Genomic DNA, 23767 nt, shown 5'->3' with positions numbered 1-23767 from the left:
TATTTATTTGAGAATTGCCACCACTAATATCACAGACCAAGCTGTTACTATATCCTTACACATCTTAAGCGTAGATAACAAAAAGCAGAAACAAATACCATGTTGTCCTGTTTTCTTCCAGAATCAAGCTGAAGAAATTTTAATGTCTGCCAGGTTGCCCTCATATCATAAGCCTCCTTATTCGGATGCTCTTGGAAAAAACCCTGGTGGGAGAACTGCAGCAGCCAACTGAGAACTATTGCAGCCCCTGGCTGCTGATTAAGAAGTGCTCTTAGCTGCCTGCCCAACCCTTGCTCTACATCACTTCTCATCACCAGCCTTCCATTTGTTACAATCTGCAGCACAGTCCTTCCCTAGATATTTCCAGTGTAATGTGAAATTGAGAATACCACTGGAATCTACTAATATAATAATTTGCATGCAGAGTAATTTTATATGGAGTATATAAATCTGCCTTTTTATTAAACTATCTATGATTTTTATTTTCCTGTGTTGTGTTGTTGATTATATTCCTCCTCAGCGGTCTTGAAAGCAGAGACCTTTATCAGCAATGTTCCGTTGTGCATATTTTTAACTTACTGTTTCTAATCTCTCCCATTGAGTCTATCTTTGCCAGTGATGTGGACTCTTGCTTTTGTGTTTTTGGCTAAGTCGTACTGTCTTTCAATTACAGTAAAAGTCACAAAATGGCAATAAACCATCTTTCAAACAAGAGTCAAACGCTGTCTTTTCCAATCTGAAAAACCACTTTCCCCACGGTTGAGCTGGCTTTCCATTCAGAAATGTACAGTTCCAGGTTTCATTACAAACAACATTCCACATTTAATTACTTCAAGGCAATTCTATTTTAACTCCTAAAAAACACACTGGAAAACACTTGTGAAATATAACACACAATAGAGAGGCTTTTAAAAGAGACAGCAGCAGGATTTGTCCTTCTGTGGTTTTGATAAAGCTGCATCTCTTCAAAGGCTCAGGATATACTACTGTAAGTCATCGCTGCACATTTCAGCCACATGTGCTGACTGCGCTTCCGCTCCTCTGCCAGAACAATGGAAGTCTTTTCGTGCTGAGTCAGCCATCCAAAAAAACATGGATCCACACAGCCCCTCCCCACAGGTTCTGTTAACCATCTTATCACCAAGAAGGGGAGACAGCTGCATCATTTCATGTAAGACTCATGGAGTTGGTTAAATTTGGAAATGTGTACATATTTTCAGGAATAAAGTCTACATTATTAGTTGACACACAGTACAGTACTGAAATACACAAATATGTAACTAATCATGGGTCGGTTCTGCCATTTCCTCCTTTCTGGGTATTCTTAATACCAACAGGGAATGGTGGCATTCCAGGAGAAACCTGCACAATGCTGGATGGATGAGCTAGGCAGCTGAATTCTTCACTGAAGCATACTCACAGATACCACTGCAACTTGCAAGTCTGAGCTCACATACTTGAATAACTTGCAAGTCTTAACTCACATATTTGAATGCATTCACAGGCGCAAAGACTCAAATGGATAAGTGAACCTCATCTGAGCAGGTCTTTTAGAATCATAGAGTCAATTTAGGTTGGAAAAGACCTGTAAGATCATCAAGTCCAACCACTAACTCAGCACTGCCATATTCACCACTAAACCATGTCCTCAAGTGTCACATGCACTCATTTTTTCAACACTACCAGGGATGGTGATTTTACCACTTCCCTGAGTAGCCTGATCCAATACCTGAGAACCCTATTATTGAGGAATTTTTCCCCTAATATCCAGTTTAAACCTTTCTGGGTACAATTGAAGCCACTTCCCCTCATCCTGTCACTTGTTACCTGGGAAAAGTGGCCAATCCCCACCTCACTACAACCTCCTTTCAGATCATTGCAGTGACCTTGTCTCCTCTGAGCCTTCTCCAGGTTACACACCCCCAGCTCCCCCAGCTGCTCCTCACAAGCCTTGTGCTCCAGACCCTCCATCAGCTCTGCTGCCCTTCTCTGGTCATCCTCCAGCCCCTCAATGTCCTTCCTGTGGTGAGGGGCCCAGAACTGGACACAGGACTCAAGGTGTGACCTCACCAGTGCCGAGCCCTGCTCCTGCTGGCCACACTGTCACTGACACAGGCCAGGATGCCATTGGCCTTCTTGGCCACCTGGGCACACCCTGGCTCATGTGGCTGTGGCCACATCCCAGGCACTCTGTCCCCAGTCCGTAGCACTGCCTGGGGTTGTTGTGACCCAGGTGTAGGATCCAGCACTTGGCCATGTTGAACCTCTTGCAACTGGCCTTGGCCCATTGATCCAGCCTGTCCAGATCCCTCTGCAGAGCCTTCCTGCCCTCCAGCAGACCAACATTCCTGCTCAATTTGGTGTCATCTGTGAATTTACTGAGGTTGCCCTCGATCCCCTTATCCAGATCATTGATAAAGATATTAAACAGGACATTTCATCCAGGGTATATTAAATCCTCAAGTGTCCCATTGCTTTCAATTATAATTTATGAGTAAGAATGTAGGCCAGTTTTAATCATTCTTCCCAGCTTTTTCTCTTAGCATGCAAAAAGCTGTAATATACAGTCAAAGAATTTAATAGGAATCAAGTATTGCTTTCTCCCATTGTAGATCCACAATGTCATGCCCATACGAGTACTTTGATTTTACTCACAACTCCAGTTCAGACAAAACCTCAGAAGTCTAATTCAGCTGATGTTTCAAGCTGGCATCAAGACTTCCAGAACAGGCCGATATGCCTGTGATAACGTGTACTTTAAATCAGGTCACTGAAGGTTATCAGGCTAAGGAAAATTCGTCATTTATCTAGGTTTTATATGGCTCATTGGAAGTACATTGCCTCAAGATGTGCAAAGGGCTTTATCCTGAGACCTTGACAGTTTCTATTCTGTAACTTTAACAAGAAATATAACCAGAAATCTGTGGTTTGTTTGTTTGAGGTTCCTGGGAACTTTTCTGACTCTTACAAATCTAGAATGCATATGGATAGTCTGTTAAACACAAAAACTGAAAAAGAAGGGGGAAAAAACAACAACTCCATTCTAAAGAAAAACTTGAAGCATGCCTTCTGCTGTACACAAACTCCCTGCAGAAAGCCCACTGAAAACCTCCTCCCAGTAAAGAGAAGAAAGCCTGCAATGCAGGCACTCTGAGATGTAAAAGCTATTAATTTGAGAATTGCCCTTACTAAAACCACAGATCAAGTTTCTACTATATCCTTATGTGTCTTAAGGACGTATTTGGTTCAGTATAGAGTAAATAACATACATGTAAAGAATATCCATACGTCCTGCAAGTTTCTAGAAGATAAACTTCTGTCCTTACACATATAAAAACTTATTATAGCAAGCTCCAAACATGACCGAGAGCTAATGTCTTCACATCTATCGGATATTCTGCTGAGGGGAGCTGAAGCACCCCAGAACAGTGGCTGATTTCAAATACCAACCAATGTTAAACATGTCTTGTTTTGTGAAATTTAACACACAAGAATAAACTCCAGAAACAGCAGTATTTCTGTTCTATAGACTTTACATAGTAAAATACAAACTCATTCCAATACTTTTAGAGGCACTGCAAAAATATTGAAAAAACACCCCAAAGAAAAACAAAAAACCCACTAGGAGAACCCAAGCAGAACTTCAGTAGGACAATTTGGGAAAAAAAAGTAAAATGGAAATTACAGTACTGAAACTTACTGAAAACCCACCAGCATCTTTCAACTGATTTCAACCAGTTTTAGGATTAAGCCTTCAGTATCTCCATGGTAAGGTAAGCGATTCTCCTGCTGGTGGAAAGCAGAAGAGGTGAAAACTGTCACAGCAATCACAGTATCCTACATTTGCTTCGGACAGCCACTAAGTGGCACTTAAACACCTCATCCTAAACCCTGATGAATGCGAAATTGTGAAGGGATTGGAGGGACAAGAAGGAGTTATTACTCAGGGGAGTAATCCCTTTTAAGAACAATGAAGCCCTCTTCCTGCAATTAGAAAAGCTTCCTAACGGCCTGGCTACGAATGTTGCTGTCAGGAATGCTGTACAGTGCTCCACAGCAGCAGAGATACTGTGGAGAGCTCCGCAGAAGCAACTGCTTTCTCTCCTAAATCGCAGTCCTGGTTCAGGAATCAGAGTGCCTCATTCCAGCGTGTCATTACCCACCATTGTGTCGCTTTGAAATACGCACTGAAATGGGGAAAACTGAAGTGCCTCATTGCTGCTGGACAGCTGGTCCAACGAAGGCAATCCTAACATGATAACACAACTTCTAGAAATGACTCTGAATTTAGCTTCAGCGAGAGACCTCTGAAGGTACCAACACTGTTTCTACTTGAAGATGCACATTAGAACATGGTTTTCGTAGTCCGCAGAGAATTAAAAGTGATGAACAGGGCTTTGGTCTCCTTAAGACTTTAGTAAATTATTGCTTCGTAGACATATGGCACACCTCTATTTGAAATTTTAAATAAGGAAAGAAATCTCATTTTTGTAATGGTGGTGTTGAATCAACCATGTTAATAATCCTGAATATATTCTTGCATTTGAATTATAATTTTTCTTGTCCGGCTTTAAAAGTGCTTCTGTTTCATTAAAAATCTTTCTAAATGAACTAATTACAGGTATTGGAAACCTTTTTTTCCCTATGTGAACAACATGACTGCCATTGAAAAAAATCTAAGGATAAAACCAAGCAGAATAATACATCACGTATTATAGGTGCTAACCAAGCAAGCATGTTTAAAGGCACTGTTGCAAGCATGTCTTTTGTCTTCAAAGGAACTAGCCTGAAGTTAAGGTGCATCCAGATTTTCAGCCCCAAAGACTCAGAAATAAGACTTATGTATAATTTGCTTTCTGACTCTCAAAAAAACACCTCCATTTCAGTTGGTCACAGGTTTAGATGCAAATACACCACCAGATATTCACTGCAAGCCCTACTTTTCACCTTTGTGCTGGATGTGGCCTCCAAAAATGTCAAATGAGGAGTTATAAAATAAAGCTTTTATTCCCTCTTCCTGTGCAAGTTTTTTACATTCCAAGTAGAGGCATAGCATATAAGCAACAAAGCAACATGACAAACCACATCATGATTACTAAAAGGACAATTTGGAAGCACATTCTGCCTGTGTGAAGCTAATTTTGTGTGGTTCTTTTAAAGGCTGGAACAAGAAGCTTGCCAATGAAAAGCATCCAATCAGTTATGCAGAAAGACCCAACTTAACCCAATGCAAGAGGCATCACCATCAGTGAAGCTGTTTTTATGACTAGCAATAGATCTCAATTACTGCCACTCTGGGAAAAGTGGGGGGAGGGTGGGAAAGAAAGGGGAAGTCCACATCAACCAGCAGTTTCATACAAAGGACAAACCAAGTATAAACTGGCATTATCCACTCAATCCTTGTATCAGATCCTCGATGATCAACCTTTAGGGCAAACACACATATCCATTTAAGCCTGTATTTGTCCAGTCGCACAAATCATTCCTTAGGAAAATATTTCCCACAGCCCTTCCCATAACTTGACGTCCACAGAGAGGGTAAAAAAAACAGAAATACAGAACAACTGTGTCTACACCAGGCAAGGGAAAGCACTGATTTTACGACAATGATTTTCTACCATTATTCACTTTGACATATAACAGGATGGGAGATTGTACTGCTAAAGTAAATACAGCGGTTATATATGCCTCCTCTGCTTTGGTTTTCTGCTCCACTACAGCCAAAGAGCCCCCGTCTGATGACCTTGGGGGCACAGCATAAATGTCAGCCCAGGAAAGGCAAAACTGTAACTGAAAAGCCAACTGCATGGAAGCATAAGGAGCTATTTCAGGAAGGTGATTTGCTCAGTATCATAATTTATGGATTGGCATCTTCATATTTTAACATGGATGGCTTGCATTTGTCTTTCAGGACCATTTTAAAATCTGAAAAGAAGAAAATACAACTGCCTGAACATGAATGTTCATGTTTAAGTAGCTCCAAGTGAGCTAAAGCCCAAGCTTCCTAAAGAAACTTGCAAAGCACAGAAAGTAGGAGGTTTTGGTTTTACTAGTCTTGAGGAAAGATAACAGATATCAATCAGATATGAGCGAGAACTATACTAGAGTCTGTCTGTAGAGACTGTACTAACCTACATGACAGATACAGCCTTTGTTTATTCATATACTTGACAAAAATTATCTTCTCACTTTTGCTAACTAAATCGCACTGTCCTCAATATGCTATTGTACTGTGTGCCACAAAAACTAACACTCTTAGGTAAGACTGATTTTTTTGATAAAAACTGTTATTTTCAAAGTAGTTTTTTCTCCCCTCTCTAATATACACTTCCTGGCTTTAAATTGCATACAACTATCATTGCACTAAGTAGCCATAAAATTAATTTAAGAACTTCAGAATTGTGCATACTTTGTATTACTTAAGAGTGTTAAGTAATTAGATAAAAAAGAAAAAAAAAAAATCTATTGAGTCTAGATTAGACTTTCTGCCTTGGAGATCAGTAAGGCAGCATTCAAACTTCCAAACTTCTTCTAGTCTTAAATCAACTCCAGCAAGCTTCAGCAGTGTATAACTCAGAAAATACATTTGAGTTCCTTCATCATTAAGTATTTCTTTGTGTAGTAGTGTGCATGCGGTTTATATTCAATATTGTTATAAATCAAACAGTATTTTCTAAACTCTTAATTCTGTATACACAACTTATATTTCCCCATTTCTATTTCTCACTCAGAATTTTCCACAGGCATTAAGTCTTTCAGTTTGGTTTGGTTTTTTTTTTTTTTTTTTTTTTTTTTTTTTTTTTTTTTTTTTTTTTTTTTAATTTGCCCAGCACTGTCTGCTTGCTGAGTGTTTGTTTGAAGCTGTAGGACGGATGAGGCTGCAAGGCAAGGAGGAGACCCATTCACTTCCTTTGTGTCTTGCATCCAACACCTTCACAGAAATCAGACTTTACTACACCACAGTAAGGTGAGCTGGATATTTGTTGCTACACATTTTGCTATTGTTACAAGTTGTGAAGCTAAGGACTTTCTTAAGATTAGTGCTCAGGTCCTATGTGGATAGACCACCCACTCCATGATGTTTATTTATGTTTATGTCTTTTTAGAGCAAGGCTGCTTTGGACTCACTGGGCAGGTATGCAAGTGATTTCTTCTCACACATTACCAGCAGGTCAGATTCCACTGACACTTTCTGAATATTTCAGAATATTCTGAGTTAGGAGGGACCCACAAGGATCTCGAAGTCCAACTTCTCAGTGAATGGTCCATATGGGGATTGAATCCACAACCTTGGTGTTACAAGCACTATGCTCCAAACGAGGTGGCTCTGTGTGAAGAGGCCAAGGAAGCCTGGAAGTGTCCCTGTGCACCTCCCTCCTCACAGTCCTACTTTTAAGATCTATGTCATCCTACAAAGAAAGAACAACAGGTTTCCTGCTCCACAGCCCAATCCCTTTGGAGTACTCCTGGTGTGGCACTCTATTTCCCCCACCTGCTTATGAAAGAACCAGGAAAAACCTGTCCCAAATTATTTAATGTTCATTTTATTCTTTAATAAATAATAAATACTTTATTATTTGTTTCCAAATTTATGTCAACTTGAAATTTGACAAAAAACTTCTATGGTCATCTAGCAAGGTGCACAAAAATGGTTTCGGAGCAGAATGAAATCAGTTTCTTTTACCTTAGCCACTAAAGCAGCTCAACACACAGCTGGACAAACATAAGTGCCAGCAAATGGGAAAGCACCAAGGAAGTACATCAAGGCAGATGGATCAGAAGAGAAAAGAATAACAGAATTGCCTGTTTTGACAGAGGACAGCTATAAAATCTCCTCAGTGAACCATCCTAGATTACACTTGAACTAAAACCCCACAGCAGTTTAAGACTGAATGAATTGGGGATCTGAGGCCAGGCCTTCTCTCTGCTCCAGATGGTGATGCTCTGACTCTCACAAAGGTGCACATGAAACTGTTCTGTGATCATGCTAGGATGCTGATTTCATTGAAACTTTATCACTTTTCCTTTGGAATATTCAAATTGCTCTGAAACACCTCACTGAGTGATACCACAATATAAAGAATAGGGGGAAAGGTGGGAATGTGCAAATCAGCAAAGAAGGGAATAACAAGGCCACAGAAAGCCGACTCAAACTTGGTTAAGACTTTAAGAATGAGCTTCTCTTGGGAGATACATAAGGAAGCTCTTCTCTGTGTGATCAGGAGCTTTTAAAGAAAACTGCTACAGCTCTGGAGGATGCTTAAATATTCATGGCTCCAGTTACCTGTGCTGGACATCATAGGCTACAAGTAAAGAAAAAAAGAATGGTTAGTAATCAGATGAGAAACCATCACAAATCCACTAATTATGTTTTTGCCTCAATTCTACTGTTTCATATTTCTGCTACAATCCCCAACATTGAAGAAAGAGCTAATAGCCATGAACAATAAATAGCGTTGGCATAAGCTCTGATCCTAAAATAAAGCGCAGGTAACATCACAACACAGAGCTACTTTCAGTATTATTTAAGTTGAAAAATACATTAAAAATGTCAGTTTACTATACAGTTAACTATTACATTAAGATAAGAAATCACAAGAATATGTAATTTTTATGTTGCTGCTGCCATAAGAGTGGGAATAGGCAACTCTTTTTACGAACCTTGTGATTAATTTCATCTTCCTGGATCAGACAGTATCTCTGACTAAGTCAGCAGGACTGGTGTTACACAAATTACTTCCTACATGTGGCAATCACACAAGGTTTAGGAAAATCCCACAATATTTTTTATAAAACAAGAGTGAACACACAAGCACTAGCTGATGCAGCATGTCACAAAGTCTCTAAGATTTGAAAAGAGCCCCAGAAAGGCTTGGAATAATGCTGCTAGGGACAGGGTCACTGGCCACTAAAGTTCCCTGACAGAAGAGCTCACATAAATGAATTGTTTGAACAGATCCCAGGATAGAACTAGTGTCATCACACTCACGCTGAAGGCTCAAGAAGCCTTGATTAATTGTGAGAGTACTGAGAGCACAGCTGGTTGTTTGCATCATACAGGATATTCTGCTAGGATTTACACAGCTAAACTTTGACCTACTTTATAGACTGGACTGTGTATGTGCACAGCACAAATATGTATTTGATTTTTCATTTGTTCTGCTTCATTTTTTTTCCTTCTGTATTTTGCATTTTCTTTGCTTAGTATTTGAGGGACAGATGTCCTAAATTAAAAAGCAGTGCTAGCAGTTCGCAATTACAGATTCAATCAAAAACGCCGAAGGTGAATAAGGAGACAGAACACAGCCAAAGTAAGTTCTCACTTGCACTGACATTAGTCCAGTTATTTAATTTTGTTTCAGTGTTTTATGTTTTTTGCAAAGGAAGAACCATGTTTTAATCTCCCTAGACTCATCAGGCAGTAAAATAAAGAGGAAAAAGTTCTATCTTTAAAATTATCTTCCCTGAATTATTTTCAGGAAGGGAAATGGTGCTATTAGAAATGAGATACTATACCTTAGAGTATAAACTAGGCTCTACCTTAGAGTCTAAAGTAAAACCAAGTTGTGTAAGAATCGACAGTCATGAAGCCAAGGCTCACAACAACTGCTTAGGAGTTCACTGGGCCCCTGCCATTCCTTTTATAGATGAATAATGTGAAGTTCAGCTCTGTGCAGCCTCACAGAGAGCTAAGTGTTGATTATCTGAAACCAGCTTCTTCAGCACATAATCAGATCATAAACAACATGTAACAGAGTGCTGCATTCCAGGTAAGACAGTGCGATCTACTTAAGTGCATAAGCTATTTTAACTCATGAAAGTAGGTGAAGGTTGTTTAAATGCACACTAACTGTTAAAGCAATGGGTGGACAAAAAACCTGAAGACCTCTGGCAACAGAAGGCACCACAGTTTTAACCAAAAAGCTCAACAGGCCAAGTGCTACATTTCAGGAAGTGCCTCAGTGTAAGGAGATGGGTCCTATGTGTGTTTGCCTTGGGGCAGATTTGGCACAGGCGAAGTCAATCAGCGGGCTCAGGTTAACAGCGGGTCTCCCAGTCCGCTGCAACCGAACAGCCACTGCACCTCTCATGGTAACACTCGCAGCTGCCCGGCCCAAAAGCTGGCCCTGATTGATGGCGCTACAGAGAGAAGGTTCAGAAGCACCACACAGAGTTGTGCATGTCTTGTGCAGCTGTGATCCTGTTTAAATCCCAGGCAATATATCTCTAGTAAGTTCTGCCCAGTGTTTTGCCATCATAGCATTAACTGCTCTGGTAAACACGAGCATATATTACAGGCTGTTATGACAACTTGTGTCCAGAGTCTTGGGGACAAAAAAAAAAAAAAAAAAAAAAAAAAAAAAAAAAAAATCTAACCCACACAAACAAAAACACCAGTACAAAATGTAACCCTTTAAAAATCTGAACTGAACTTTTTACCTTTCTCCATATTTTAGTTCTGCATTGGTAATGTGACAGAAATATTTTCCTGGCAAGATATCAGGTTCAAGTTTCTAGGCTTTCCCTCAAATTCTCTAAACCTCCAGTTCATATCACAGAATTAAAAAAAAAAGGGAAACTTTCAAGCATTCTGAGCATCTGCTTCACTAAAAAAAAAAAAAAAAATTAAAAATGACAGTGCTGTCTGCCAAATTCTACACTGCATAAAGGAATTTATTTTACCCTGTGATCAGAAAGATGCATTCTACAGACAGCTCGGAGTAGCCTCACATTAGCATACCCTGGTCTTGATGAGGGACTTCAATAACTTAAATATCTGCTGTAGGAAAAACACAGCAGGGCATAGTTAATCCAGCCAGTTTCCAGAAAGCCTCGATACGAACTTGCCAACCCAAGACAGAGACACGATTAGGAAAGCTGAAGTCCACCTGGAATTGAATCTAGCAAGGGCTGCTAAAGGCAACAAAAAAGTCTTTATAGCTCTGTAGGAGACAGAAGACAGGCTTGGGAAAATGTGAGCATGCTCTGAATGGAGCACAGGACATGGAAAAAGGCTGAGATACTGAATGTCCTCTTTGACTCAGATCTCTGTGAAACCATTAAATTTAGAACTGTTAGACTTCACTTACAATAAATATAAAAGTATAATAAAGGACAGCACAACCTTAACTTGTCTTAAATCTAAACTAGCTCAGGGCATGAGTCAGATAAACTAGTGACCTGTGTTCCATTTGCCAGCCCAAACATCTATCAAGTAAGATTAAACATACCTAAGTAAAACAAATCATTTGATACACCAAAGAAGGATCAACATAATGACATCTGGAATGACTTTTCCAAGCTGAAAGTAAGAACAGAAATTACTCATCCTCCGTAATGTTTTGGCTACTTTGCATCTGCTGGAGGGGCATACCCCACTACAGTATGCCATTAGCCTCACTTTATTTATCTCTTTCATTTCTTGGGGTGAATGATGTGCTAAAGCAGGGCTTCATACAGAAGGAAAGCTGGGGAGAATGAGCTCAGGAAGGAAATGGCACACCTCACCTGCAGTTCCAAACCGTTTAGAACTAGCAGATTTCAAATGTAGGACTAAAATGCCAATAATTTTTAAAGTGTATAGTTTTCAACAACAGTGATATCGATAGCATCACACTTCTGTAGTACGTAAGCAAATGTCAGACCAGAGGCCGCTGGGGAGATGCAGAGGGTGGAGCATGTATGGTTTCACTTCCATTGTACTCCTACAGTAGCCAAGCACTCTCACCAAGGGGTTCAGCAAGGCTTTGTTCTTACGTTGAAGGGATTATTCTGCAAACAGATTTAGTGGAGATTTAATTTTTCCCCAGCTTGCCCCACCATTACTCACCTGACCTATAAGTAGCCTTCATAAGCTCTCTGCAATATAATTGAATCCAGCTCCATTCCTGAGCACCTACAAAGAATATGCATTAATGCTTCAGCCTCACCCTCAGGTAGAAATTAATTGTGAGGCCACATCAGAACCTCTGCAGAATGAGGGTGTAAGGATAAAAAAAGCCACTATCTGTAACTAGTGGAAACTGAGATTGTACATGAAGGAAGGAACACTCCAGACCCCATGTCTGACAAATCTACTTAGAAAGAAGACTAATCCACAAGAGGGGCTCTCCCTAGGCAGAGTAAACCCATCCTTTAAGCACAAAGTAGAGTGGAATGATCTCTATATTCACATGCTTTTTTTTCGAGTAATGTAATTTCATCCTTCCCTACTTACTGCTATCCAGCAGTAGGAAAGTGAGCCACAGGTTGCCATGATGGTACAATTATAGAAGATCCTACAGAGGGAGGACAAAGACCGCAACGGGGCACTACCTTTTCTTCCACTGCTAAAGAGCAGCATAACAAATAATTCCTTGCAAGGAATCCTGACATTATTTAGTGTTAATTACATGTCTGCTAATATCCTCTCAAAAGTGGATATGTTGGAAATGCAGCAACAACAAACCCAAGAGTCTTGTATTCCTATGCAGGTAAAACATCGTATTGCAGGCACCTCCATCAACTGTAGAGCTGAGATAAATATTACCCAGAAACATTAACAAAGCTCTCATACTAAACAGTAAAATAATCCCTCACTAATCAGTTGTATGTTCTTGCTCAAATTATATTTACAAAGGAGTAAAACTACAATAAATGGACTGCAGTCCATCTGCAATGACGATGCTAAAAGCCTGACCATTCCTGGATTTCTGTACTTTCTACCACTTCCAGTGGTATGCCTCTGTCTGCATGACTTTCAAGTTTTTGTCCTCGTCTTAAAGACTTTAATTGTTTAGTCTTCTACTCACCTGCCTTCCTCTTAACATCCTAATCTTCCTACTGTACTTCTCCCACAGGCATACCTCTGCCCTCTTTTATTCTACTTATCTTAAGGTGAGGATATACACAGAACTTATTTACAAAGCCACAAAGTAACTTCAAATCCTCAGTCAGACCCAACTTAATCCAAGAACTCTGTCAAATATAGCCCTACTACAGATATATATATGTAGACACAAAGAATTGTGGCTCTTGCGGTTTACAATATTATTGTAATTAGTAATTATCACAAAAGTCTGGATGTCCAAGATTGTTGGCTAAAGATTGTTATGTACATGTACATTCTGTGACTAAAAATATCTGGACTGCTATGATTGATTCTTCCACAGACATGAAGCTAATAGGAAAAAAAGAGTCCTCACAACCAAGAGTGCCAGCACAAGAGTCTGCTGAGTTGCACAGACTGCAAAAGTCCAGTTTCTAAAATTTATTTCTTCTGAAATGGAACATAAACTGCAGTAACAATTCTAAATTCTTCATCCCAACTCACTGGCTTTTAACAAAGAGCTTCTTCAGTGTAAAGGCATATGTGCACTCCCTATCCTTAAAGCTGGGCATCTGCAAAACAGATGCAACACAAACATCAATGAGCTAAAAGGCATTATATGACCATATTCAAGGCAAAGTAACAACACCCTACAAAGCACAAAGAACTTACTTAAAATGTGGAAATTGCATAAAATTTAAGTAAAAGAGGCAGAGCTTCACTTTGGATGGTAAGAATACCTGGCATTTCCATTACCCTTTTGTTAAAACATAGGTCCACAAAAGCTGATTAGATGTCTGCCTAGACTGCAAAGAAGTCAAGAGAAACAACTCTTGCATACAAGGCAAGTTGATACCAAGTGGAAGGTAGTTTTTGAAAGGATAGATATCTGTGTGAATCTAGAGCTAAGCAGTTAAAACAGGTATCCAAAAATTTTGGGTGTTGTCTCCAAAAACATGTAGACACAGCTGCAAATTTAACTAGAGATTTAATTTGTTCTTGATAATTTCAAACAAGTCCAGGAATTTGATCAAAATGAAGAAAAAGTACTTGAATCTTTTGTTGCAAAAGAAAATGCCTAAGAAAATGTACTGTAGGTGATCAGTGCTGTGTTCTCACCATAATCCTGGAAAACCACAAGCACAAGTAAATGCATAAGCAAACTGAAAAATGCATTCACCAGCTGCTATCCAAAGTGAAGTTTTGAAGTATCTATTCATTATTTTTACTCTTACATAAACCTGGTATTCTAAATTTAACTGGGCAGGATTTCTCACTTGAATGCTTATGATTTACAATGTATTTGCCTTTTAATTTACTGGAACTGCCATTCTGTCTGGAGGGATTTAACTAAAGCTGTTTCCATATGTTTTGAGCTGTAAGCTCGAGAACACCGATTTGGAACTGTACCATGTTTTGTTATCGGGCAGGTTGGCATAAATCCTATGTGCGGTGTATATTCACATAAAACCTCCAGGGCTCTTCAGCAGGACACCTCCTACGAGTCAAGTGATCATGCTGTTTTCCAACATTATGGAGACTAGAGAAGACATTCAAGAAGTGAAGAATACGTCATCATTTTGTCCCCAGTAGTTCACAATAACTTTGTTTTAAATCTTACTCATTCTACTCATTCATGAGAATCAGTGTCTCACATGACTTTCAAACAGAAGAGAGAGACAATTTTAATGCTTCCACTTTTTCAGCAAAGACACAACTGGTTAGGAACTTCTTAGGAAATGCAGACTAAGCCAGATCCCACCCACTGCCAGACATGCATACCCAATTCTTGCCTCACACCAAGCAGCAGCAAGCCTTCATGTCACAGAGGTGCAGAGACTGTGCCTTTCTCCCATTCTCTAAACCTGCCTGCCAGGCTTTGTGAATTAGAGAGCTAGGAAAAGGTTCCCACAGGGTCCTGTTGTTAGAGATATGATACATATGGAGGTTCCACACTACCCTCTCCTCTTTCTGGGAAAGGAGGTATCTCTGTTTCCCAGTCACATAGGTCTCAGTTCAGGAAAACAGAAATTTGAGAGGTCTGAGTGCAGGATTAGATAAAGTTCACAGTGACTCGAGAGTGAAATACTAGCCCTAGTGACATCAACAGAAAAGCTCTCACTGACTTGAGGGCCAAGATTTCAGCCCACATCCCAAACTAAAGTGTTTTTTAAGCTGACGAAATTAGCTTAAAAGGAGATGTATGCACCTTTCATTTCACATACCGAGCAGTTCAAATTAACATCAAATAAAGTAAGTCAGTAAGTTTTAATGAGATCTCATTAATCTCTAACTGTTAAGTACAACCTTACGGTCTTACAGTGTAGTGAAAGGATTCAAACAACACAAAAGCAACTCCAGGGATGGAGTTCTCTTTGGTTCTTTTTTTTTTTTTTTAACTTACTTTTGTCTGATCATCAGCTTTAAATACATAGCAGATACTTTGCTGATTTGCTGCTTCATCCTTTATCAGACAAGCAAAGTAGCTCGGATCATGGCTGTTGTGAATCAGTTTGTGGACCTGCTGTGGCTTGTATTCAAACAAACTTGAACAAATTAAAGGATCCCACTGCTGGGTTTTCCCTGTGTCTGGCTCACATCGCAAACTGGCTGGTGAAACACAAAGTTGGATTTGGCTGACGCTGGGTTCTTCTTTGGAAGACTTTCCACTGAGCGACCGGATCTCGGCCACAATCCAAGGCAGCATTGACATAGTGGTTAAGGAATGCACTGGGAGAGAACCCACGAGCTGGAGACTGAAACTTGCTGAGAAATCACTAGGTGTTTGACACTTTTTAACTTTGAAAGTTATTGGCTCCATTTTACAGTTCTTTAGCAAACCTGGACTAATTCACCAATATTTCGGTTCCATGGAATGACATTATCTGGATGCTGGATGACTCCTTTGGTTAAGGAACAGAAGAGTTCTGAAAGGAAAAGAAAGAGTTATGTAGGTGATGGAACTCTATGAAAAACCAACTCTCAGTAACACAAATAATTAATAGCTTAACATCAGAAGAGAACTACCATAGCCCATCTAGAAAGTGTCCCCTCTTTACACTGGGCCTTACTATTTCAGGTCCAACAAACATAAATGTAATAAATACATTGCTTGGAAAAGAGTCAGTCCTGATTTACAATTTGCTTTATGACCTTAGCTCAACTATCTAATGAGTAACTAAATTACAGTGAACATTCTTTCTAGCCTGTGTCTGCTTCATGGGCAGGCACATGCAGATCACAGTGGCCTATTTCAATCCTGTTATCACAGGAAGAACTCAGCTGAGCTATTCTGACCTTCCTGACAGTTGAAGTCACTGCCTGCTAAGACACCTTTACATCTGGAGGAAAAAAAATGCAGCTCGACAACTTTCTTGTCCATAGGTGAATGACTTTGAATTTGGCTACTAACGTGGAGTTGTTTCCTTAGGTATAGTTTGCCCAGTGATTATTGGTTGTAGCTAAACAGATTTTTCCAATAAATAAAACCCTAGAAATCACTGTCATCTAAAAATGCTAGCAGCAGTCAACTGAGTGATCACTGAAAAACCTGCCAGATAGCAGTCACAAGCAACAATCCTTACAGCATTCTGAGAAGAACCAGACGATGATCACAATTCATGGTCGCATTTTAATGCTGGTCAGCCAGACAAGAATACTTAAATGTTAGCCAGACTGACATTGTATCATTTTCATTTCTTAAATATCAAATGGAATATACCAAGTAAGACACAACCTTGTTGCAACCCTATTACGTCCAACATTTACTACTGCTACTGTTATTATGGATTAGTACACATGGTAATGAAATCCAATAATTGCATTTATTTATAAATTCCATTTCACAAAATGCAGTCTGTGAAAACACAGAGATTGGCATTTGTTGTACTAGCCTGTTTTAACTCCTCTTTAATTGACCCTGGTTTCAGCTGTTACATTTATATTGTGTGAGACTGACATGAACCTGACAAGTCTGTAATTGCCTGTGTTTAAATACCACGACAGTAGTTCACCACCAGTCTTACAAGCGTTTGCCACTATAAGATCTACTAAAAACAACATATATAGTACCAAGACATCCTTAAAAAACACTTTAATTACATTTGAACAAGTATTGAATAAGCAGCATCTGTTTACTGTGGCAACAGTATTTCTCATCTTTGCTCAAAATACAAATATCAAATATCAAAAACAGCACTATTTTTCTCAAGAGTTTGCATTAAACTTTGTCCTTAATTTGCTTTTGTAATAATATTTTCAGACTGAGTTTTTAACAGCCTTTCACCTTCTTGAAAATGGAAGGAAATTTCAGGATTTAAAAAAACCCCAAAAGTTTTTTTTAAAATTTCAAGATTGAAATTAGTTCTGAGCTGTTTAAAATGCAACCAATCTGTAAATGTCCCAGTGGGGAAAAACGTTTCTACAGTAACTGACAAACTGTAAAAACAAAAGAACTGCAGAAATCATTTTTGGATACATTTACATTTTTGAAAGTTTTTTGAAAGTTTTTTGAAACTTCTTCATCTTTTGAACACTGGCAACATTACCAGTGCTGAGAATAGCAAATTTATCAAGAGTGCAAGTTTTCAAAATACTATTCAATGAATTCATAATAAATAGCATTCTAGATGTGTAGATCAATTTTTTAAGTTTTTTCATAAACCTCTGAGTGTGTATCTGCACATGGAAGGTGTGGGGAAAAGGGCCATAAAAATCCAGAATTTGTACACCTCATTTTAAATCTACTATAATTGGGAGATTTTTTTGTTTATTTCACAAATGAGCAAGAAAATAAGCATCTTTTAGATTAATATAAATGCATTACATCCTAAATGAAATGGCATTAAGCTGTGGCAAGGGTGGTTCAGGATGGACATCAGGAAGAATTTCTTCACTGAAAGGGTGGCAAGGACTGGAAGAGGCTGCCCAGGGATGTGGTGGAGCCACAATCCCTGGAAGTGCTCAAGAAACAACTGGATGTGGTACTTGGTGCTATGATCTAATTCACATGGCGGAGTTCAGTCAAATGCTGGACATGACGATCTTGTAGATCTTTTCCAACATCAATGATTCTGTGATTCTAAATAGGATAAAGCTTCAGGAAGCATTTTTACACCTTATCAACACAGACTGCTAAACACAGTTACCATTACAGTTTTCCATCAGGCAAGAATTAAAATGGTCTCTTCTTTGACAAACTATTACAAATTTTTCCTCCTTAACTGCAACAATGAAAAATAGTTCAGCAAATGCTGGGAAGATTGGATTAATTCATAACTACTATGGTGTGCAGTCTAAACTACATAAAAATTGAGGCTTTAGCTTTTGGTACTCTTGTCACTTAGTGGCATAGATAATAATTGCAGGATAAGAAAGCCTAAGAAAACTTCATGCTTAGTTGCAAACAGGAAAACTGAGCTACAACACACATGATGTATAAGCCACATACTTTTTGTAGCCAATTTCTTGTGTTTTCTGAGAACTCTTAAAAAAATGTAATTAAAGGCATGTAAACATACAATAAAGTCACCCTTGTTTCAATCAACTTTTCAAGTTTCTTTTTGATTACCACCATCTACCATGATCTTTTACCAGAGATCTACGAGGCAATGCTGCCTCAAAGAGAAATGAATATCACAATATAATACATTATTTTGCATGCTAACTCTAAGGACTGAAGAGTATATAAAAATCCCAAGGCTGATACTCTGTCATACTTAAACAAACATTGTACTGTTGGAATGTGTTTAATATAAATATGAAGCTTCTTGGTTTTCATCTCCTTTTTAAAAAAAATAAACACCTTGCAAAGTCAACAGCATAAATACTCAAATGTCTGCATTTGTTATTTCCAAAGAAAAACACTTACTACTAAATCAGTTAAGTAGAAGTCAAAATGCTACGTTTTTTTCCTAATGTTAGGAGAGGCTGAAAGTGTAGTTTCTCAGGGCACAAATTTAGCAGCCTCAGAAAGTCTCCTTATCTAACCTGTATCATTCTGTATGTTTTCTGCATGTTCCAGTTCCCTATCCCAGCCATTCTTTCTTTGTTTTCCCCTCCTGTCAGTTATTGTAAACAAATCCCACCAGAAATTATGCCAATTTCATGCTGCTGGTATTAATGTCCTTCAAGTTTACACCAAGGACTAGGTTTTACTTCAAGACCATGAAGTATTTATGGACATGCTTTAATTGAGACCTAAAAATAGTTTTATTCTTCTCAACAGGCCTATTCCCAGCCATAAAATTCGGCACACATTACAGCCAAAGAGTAGCCATGCTCTCAGCCCATCCATGTCTGCCCTGACTGCACCACCTGGAATTTTAGCACCTTTACGCATCTCTGGTTGCCACCTTTCAGTTCATCCCCTCTGCAATTTGGCTCTGCAGCTGCCATAGGAGTTTACCATACATATTAATGCTCAAACAAGTTTCCTCTTCCTCTCAAGTGTCTGATTAACTCATGCTTATTAAATGTTTATTTCACCTCAAACTCAAGAGGGAATAGAAAAGATATAAAAATAAAGCTGTCCCCTAGTTTCCTTCTACCTCAACTTTGATGCTCCCTTGGCAGCCCTAAGCGCCGCTATTCAGCTTCACTGATCTGGGCTTTGCTCAGCACCCTGGATCAGTCTCCAGTTGTTATTCCAGTGCTCACAGATACAACTGGGACAGTTCCTCTTTCTCCTCTCCACCAGTATCTTTTGAAGGATCTTGGTTGCCCTTGCACTCAAAACTGAGAACAGCTTGAGTAGCACTCCTCAGCTGACAGCTTTGATGCTGAGAAAGATATAGTTTATAGAGATATAGAGAACATGAACTTTACTGTTCTGCTGTTTAGCTTGTTCTGATTCAGCTGTATTTGCTCCATCAGCATAAAAACAGCCAGTCAAACTGTTATGCATATTTACACAAACCACATTAATGTATCTAATCCCTGCCTTCTATACTAGGGGACACCAGAGCACCATTAATGATACACATGGGAACGTATGTGTTCCCTCTGTCCTCAACTTCTCTTTTGCTCTGATCAACCCAGACACGTCTCTCAAGTGGGGAGCAGACTTAGCATGAAACACTACACTGATGGACCTGTTCACTGTGTTTTTTAAAAACCTAACCTAATTAAAAAAAATATATATATAATAGACTCTTGCTCTCCAAAATTAAGTTAACATTCTCACTGTGTTATGCCACCAAGTTAAAAGGGACCCCTTCAGAGAGAAGTCAGTGTGATGGCGAGACAGCACGAAAGGGAGAGCTCCACAAATTATTATTTCTGCCATTCTGGACCCCATGTGGAGGTATATGTCTAAGCAGCATTGCATCATGCAGGACAGCATTCCTCAAAACTCACCTTCTCTCAAGAGAGAAAAGACTATATCACAAGGGCAAGATATTGGCTCCAGGTGCCAGTTGGTTAGATGGGGTCAGGTAAGCTTTGAGGTTAGGAAGGAGAATCTTGTGAGGTTATTGTGTTAGCAACCTGGGAAAGGGAGGCACCGAAACTTGGGTTTGTGCACCTGGGGGAACACCAGGCAGATCTGGGATAGACTCAAACTAATACAAAGAAAAAGACAAAGAGAGGAGAGAGAATATTCTAAACCAAAAGAACAGCCCCCCCCAAAGAAAAAAAAAAAAGGCAGAAACTTTGACAGTGATGAAGCATTATACTTTTGTCCTTTCTTCCTTCTCAATCAGACTAAATTTAATACAGACATGCAGGCAAAAGTTTTAAACTATTGTTCAGAACATTGGTAAATGTAGAATTAAGCAACCCTTCACTATCCTCCAGCTCCTTCCCTGCTTTGGCAGCAGCTGGAGTGCTGGGAGTCACAGCAGAACTGACGAGCTCACAAGATACATCAAGCAAGAAAGCAGGCAGAGCTTTCACACAGCAATGAATAAATGTGGAGTTTGAGCTGGGAGTTGAACAGAAAGATACCATCTTCCTCAATCTCTGCAGCTCTTCTCAGAGACAACTGTGCAGTGACTCCACATGAGGCTCAGGACATGACAGCAGCTTCAGTTTATTTGAGTTTCTGTACATCAGTTTTTCTCCCTTTCAAGAAGCTAAGCAAAAAATGCAACCATACAGCAAGGTCTTATGAAAAACAGCTGGTCCTAAATAGCACAAATTTGTTCAGCTCTTCTCTTCATGGCATTAGCACTGAACCCTGTTGACAAATGGAACCAGAGGCACTGGTACTGACTGCACTTCACCACTGATTACTTTAGCAGAAATATCATACTACTTAAGGATTATGAGGAGCCCTGGCCTGCAGCCAGAACTCTGGAACACTAGCCAGAACTAAACACCACTTGTCTCCCTCTCTTTCTGATCCCTAACTGAAATTTACATTATCTTTGCTCAAGCTGACAGATTTCTCTATCCACCTGGATATATAGAAAAACACAAATGAGAATATATATTAAGTATGTCATGACATGGTCACTGTTGAGAACAGTATTCAAAATGTTTTTTTACACTTTTAAGGGCACTTACAGCATGACACACCCCTCTTGTTGCAAGGATATTCCTTTTATCTCATAGCTACTTATTATCTGCTGTTTCCTTCTGAAGCTATGGTTTGCTGTGAGCAACAGCATGTGCAAGTCCAGAAACAAATTTGCCTCAGAAACTAGTTTTAATTCCATTATTTTTTCATTAAATACTGACTTTTAAAAGACTTAATGCTTAAATGACTTAATGCTTAAATGCTGTCAGTAGCTCCAGACTGGTTACTGAATAACATTTGACCATATCCTCTGGTACTGACGCCAGTAATAAACACACCTAAAATATTTACCAGTACAGCCAGCATTTATATCACTCCTCAAATAAGTTTCAAAAATAGGCTGTTAATAAAAAAAAAAGTGTGCAACACAATGGTAGTATATTCTTGATTACAAACATAGACATTTATAATCAACTATCAAATGAAGAAAATAGCTGACTGTTCCTGCCCTTAACACCTATTGCTATTTCACTAATCGAGTCCACAGAAATTAATATGCTGATGACTTAAGTCTTCTGACTCAGCCTCATACAGACCTGAATAAAATATTGACCTGTTCTACAACTGTAATGTACTAAAAAAGAAAACAAAACAAAACAAAAAACCCAAACCCAAACAAGCAAACAAAAAAAAATGCAACAAAACTCAAACCAAACCAAACCAACAAACAAAAACCCCAAACAAACAAACAAAAAAAACCCCACACCCCACCAAAAAAACCAAAAAAACCAAAAACCTTTGCAAAAGAAAGCTAGCTAAGTAAATGAAATTATGAATACCATTCCTTTTTATTCAGTTGCATATCCACAGCTAAAATGCCTGCATTCAACTTCGCAGTTAAGCAAATTAAAGTGAAACAAGTGTCAAGTCATCCATGTATCACTGAACGTGTTTCACTTTCCTTCCATCCTGTCGTGTTTTTCACCTGCAAACATTTCTACTTTTGCGCATTAGCTATGATTTTCAGCATTCCTATACAGCATCCCATGACAAATTTCTGTTTCAGCACTTACAAGTGTTAAAAGTATAGGCATATGCATCAGCTCAGAGGTATTCCCTATTCAGAAAGTGTATAATTTATTAATTTGGACCCACGATGTTTCGTTCAATCTCTAGGCTTAAGGCAGACACAAATCCCACCATCTGCACTACTAAAGGTTCCTACAGCGGATCTGCCATGTTAGCCTCTCTCCCAAATAAAACACAGCACACAAAGGCCTCGATCTTTTCAAACTGCGCTATAAATAACCACATTCGTTTCATACCTCTCGTGAACGCAGTTTCAAGAGATCATTCCCTTGCTGACTTAGTTGGCGAATTTAAAGGGCCATGAGAACACCGCGCCGCGCGGGCGGACCGAAAGTTACACTCGGCTGTGCTGCGGTGGGAAAGGTCCGGGTTTGCCCAGGGAAGAGCCGCTTGGCTGCTCTGGGACGGAGCGGGGTCTGGGAGCTGCTGTACCCACCGATGGGCGAGGAAACAGCAGACAAGAGAGGAAAAGAACTAAAGGCACCTCAGGTCGCTGACAGATTAAAGACAAGCAGGTTTTCTGGTTATTCTGACCAGGAGGCAGCTCTCCCAGAACCCCTCCAGCCGAGAACAGCGGCACCGGCGGCCCCGTCCCCGCTGCGCTCCCTCCCGGCCGCCCCGTCCCGCAGCAGCGCTGTTCCCACAGCCGGAGCTGCGCCTTCGCCGGGAGCCCCGTCAGGAGCGACGGCGCGACCCTGCCGCGGGCACGGAGCGGGGCCCCGGCCGCACCCGCCCGGGCCGGAGGCTTCTCCGCCCTCGCAGCGCGGGTGCGGGCACGGGCCGCCCCGCGGCGGGTGCTGCGCTCCTCGCCACAACTCTTCACTTCCTCTGCGCCAGGAGCTGCTCTTCCTCCTTCCCCCGCCCTCCCAAAACGCCGCTCGGCCCCGCCGGCCCGCAGCGAGAGCACGGCGGGCCCCACCGCCGCCCCCTGACAGGCCCGGGGCTGCCCCGGCGCCGCTTACCGCCGCAGGATGTGCTCGCCGCAGGGAAGTGCCCTCGGCGGCGGCCGGGCGCGGCCGAGAACCTCCCGCGCGGGGAGGCGGGCGGGGCCGGTAACGGGCGCCGGGCCGGGACAGCGGCTGCCCGCCGCCTCCTGCCACACTCTCCGCTGCCTGCCCGCCGCCTCCTGCGCTGCCCGCCGCCTCCTGCCACACTCTCCGCTGCCTGCCCGCCGCCTCCTGCGCTGCCCGCCGCCTCCTGCGCTGCCCGCCGCCTCCTGCCACACTCTCCGCTGCCTGCCCGCCGCCTCCTGCCACACTCTCCGCTGCCTGCCCGCCGCCTCCCGCCGCTGCCCGCCCCGCCCCTACCTGCCGGGACGAGGACGAGGAGGGAGCCGCGCCGCACACCCGGCCGGGCCGCTGGCCAGCGCGGGCGAAAATAGCAACAGGCGGCGGGTCCCGGCACGGGGGGGC

At 40.8% G+C, this 23767-nt stretch overlaps 1 protein-coding gene across 7 annotated transcripts in view; it reads right to left on the bottom strand.

Moving 5' to 3' along the window:
- The window catches only part of TBC1D1 (TBC1 domain family member 1), a 104533-nt gene extending 80766 nt beyond the window's left edge, over positions 1-23767 (bottom strand). For 4 of the 7 annotated variants that reach the window (XM_058420604.1, XM_040063961.2, XM_040063967.2 and 1 more), the window contains exons 1-2: positions 22592-22778; positions 15213-15735 (exon numbers count right to left, since the gene is read on the bottom strand). In XM_058420604.1, coding sequence (XP_058276587.1) covers positions 15213-15629 — 417 coding nt within the window. In that variant the 5' untranslated portion in view covers positions 15630-15735; positions 22592-22778. Of the gene's footprint in view, positions 1-15212; positions 15736-22591; positions 22779-23317; positions 23442-23662 lie in introns of those variants that run through there. The other 3 variants (XM_040063962.1, XM_040063960.1, XM_058420602.1) reach the window with 3 other exon arrangements.

This window comes from Hirundo rustica, chromosome 5, assembly GCF_015227805.2.
Source record: "Hirundo rustica isolate bHirRus1 chromosome 5, bHirRus1.pri.v3, whole genome shotgun sequence".
NCBI classification, from domain to species: domain Eukaryota; kingdom Metazoa; phylum Chordata; class Aves; order Passeriformes; family Hirundinidae; genus Hirundo; species Hirundo rustica.
Note: the sequence above shows the minus strand (reverse complement) of the source record. Positions and strands in the feature narration are given on the sequence as shown.